This window comes from Entamoeba invadens (assembly GCF_000330505.1).
Source record: "Entamoeba invadens IP1 unplaced genomic scaffold scaff_1105074726521, whole genome shotgun sequence".
In the NCBI taxonomy this organism is placed as follows: domain Eukaryota; phylum Evosea; order Mastigamoebida; family Endamoebidae; genus Entamoeba; species Entamoeba invadens.
The window spans coordinates 25,466-27,970 of record NW_004440443.1 but is presented as its reverse complement, the minus strand read 5'-3'; the positions used below and the strand labels follow the sequence as shown (position 1 = coordinate 27,970).

Sequence of the window (2,505 nt, the reverse complement as noted above, 5' to 3'; positions counted from 1 at the left end):
TTTTCGCATGACTGTATTTGATTTTTAATTATAAAATAAATAAAATTGATACAATTAAAACTACATAAAAACAGTAATAACTTAACCTTTATTTGTTTATTAAACTAATCTAATAAGATTGATTAGTTATAGATTAATAATTATAACTAATTAATAGTTAACATTTAAGTGTATTAAATTCACATATTAGAAATACCATTTTATATTAATGTTTAATTAAAAAAAATAAATAAATTCAAACCATTAATTTATAACAAAATTATTTGTCGTATAGTGTTTGTCTATGATTAAATTTATTTTTGGAAACAATTGTTTTTTTAATAATTAAATAATAGTAGAATTATAACTCATTTGATAGTTTATAGAACCATGAAACAGAGGTTTTCAAAATCACAATGCTAATTTCCCACGTCATCATTTAATAACCAAAATGTTCATTTTCTCTTATAAATTCGTACGTTATAATACCACATTTTCGGCAATAATTATTTTGGAAACGCCTGCCCTGAAAACACGGAATTAATAACAAAGACGTTTTAATACACAACTAAAACATCAAAAATAACGTTCCCAACCGACAAAGTTAGTCTTTAACAGCGTTTACAAGTCTTTTGTGTAAGAATTCCTCCTTTTTTTCTTAAGTTAACTAATTAAAAGAATAAATAAAAATAACATTCTTTAATTTATTAGTGTTATTAATCTTAAATAAATTGTTTTATATAAACATCTAAATTAAAAAGCAAACAAATATACTAAACGAGTTTAATATTAATTCAATTAAAACAATATCATGACAATTAACATCAACAGAGATACAATGGATATTGATATATCAAACTCTCTGACATTGTGTGACGGCTCTCTCAAACATCTTCCTTTCGTTGAGCACACGAATCCATCTCGACATGTTCCACAAAGTAATTCACACCCTTTGGCAAATGGTGGTTCTCCATCATAGTAAGAGTTGTTGTTAATTGAGCATTCGGTAAATAAGCAGTCAAAAGACGTTGAATTGCACTTGTCTGCTGGTTTCAATTCTTCTTCTCTCATAAGATAAGCTGATAAAATGTGTATTTTTGCATTTTTGCTGAATTTAAAAGTCATTGCAATGACGTTTGAGAATAAATATGTTTTGGGATTGAATGAGACTTTCATTTTTATAATGTTGGTGTTATTTGGTCTAAATATTTTGGTTGGAAGATTACTTTGAACACTCTTAAGTGTAGTCAAATCAAGTTCTGTTAATGACGTGTCTTGCAACAAATCTGAAATAATAAATTCAAATTCGCCATTTAATTCGAAATCAAATTGAAGTTCTTTAAAATCCTTTTGTATTCTAAACGAATTTGCATATGAAAAAATAATTGTCAAATTGCCTCCTTCTGCTATTATAGTGACATCATTTGTTCCCCAATCATATAATTTTCCTTCGATTCTTTCGTTTATAGTCCACACTTGCCACTTTTGATATATCAATTTGTTCTCCAAAGGCTTTTGATAGTCGATAATTTGTGTCTCTGCAATGAATCTGCATGGTCGTGTATTGATGGGGCCAAATCGAACAGAAGCTGTAAAAATGTCTTCTTTGAATAAATTGACATCTGGGAATATAATCTTTTCATCGTCATAAGCAACCATTTGTATGTTAACTTTATCGTTTATTAAAGGAAAGGTAAACATGTCCTCTTTATCTTTAGAGTAAGTATTAAGAACGTTGTTATGTTCAACTCCTATTTTCTCTGGTTGTTTATTGTGATTTGTGAATTGAATTGTGACCATTTCGTCTGTTCTGTTGAGTACATACAACGAAGGAGAAAGTCCCAAATCAAATGCAACTTCGGTTATTGTCACTTGAGTCAAGTAATTGTTCACATTGTCCACCCCAGAAGTCAACAGTTTATACATCGAATTGTAGACTCCAATTGTACGTCTTTCAATTTCAAAATTGGAGACATCAGAGGTGTCTCCAGTTTGTATGTCTGCATATCCTGCCACCATACAATTTACGACATTCTCACTTGGACCTATTAACTGTAACCAACCTCCACACCTATTTAAAAAGAATGTGGTTTTGTTGACAAGTATATAATCCGGGTGGACAAAACATAAAGATTGGACATTATATCCTTTGATTGTATTTGTATAGTCAGGGATGTTACCATAACACAAGTGGTAACTTCTAATTTTTACACTGGATGAATTCATATCTACTGCTATAAAATCGTTCATACAAACAGGCTCAAAAAGCTCTTCTGAATAAACCAAAGTTGTCAGACAAGCAAATAAAATTAACGAACAAGATAACATGTAGTGTGTAATTTGGTTTTACAGAATTTTTAAACCCTTTTATACATAATATATGTTTACATTAAGTGAATAACAGTTAAAATATTAATAAACGATTGATTTAAGCATTCCCATTTCCTACCTGTTAATTTACATAAATGGTGCTTTACAACTTGAATTGCGTTAATTTGATGATTTAAATGATAGATTTGGATTATT

General features: G+C 28.9%; 1 protein-coding gene across 1 annotated transcript; it reads right to left on the bottom strand.

The window, feature by feature from the left end:
* Positions 1-590: 590 nt before the first annotated feature.
* EIN_480510 (hypothetical protein) lies at positions 591-2,307 on the bottom strand (the record flags this gene model as incomplete). The annotated part of the gene is made up of 2 exons (XM_004257875.1): positions 591-636; positions 785-2,307. The coding sequence occupies 2 exons, from the start codon at positions 2,305-2,307 to the stop codon at positions 591-593; spliced, it is 1,569 nt and encodes a 522-aa protein (XP_004257923.1).
* Positions 2,308-2,505: the final 198 nt, after the last annotated feature.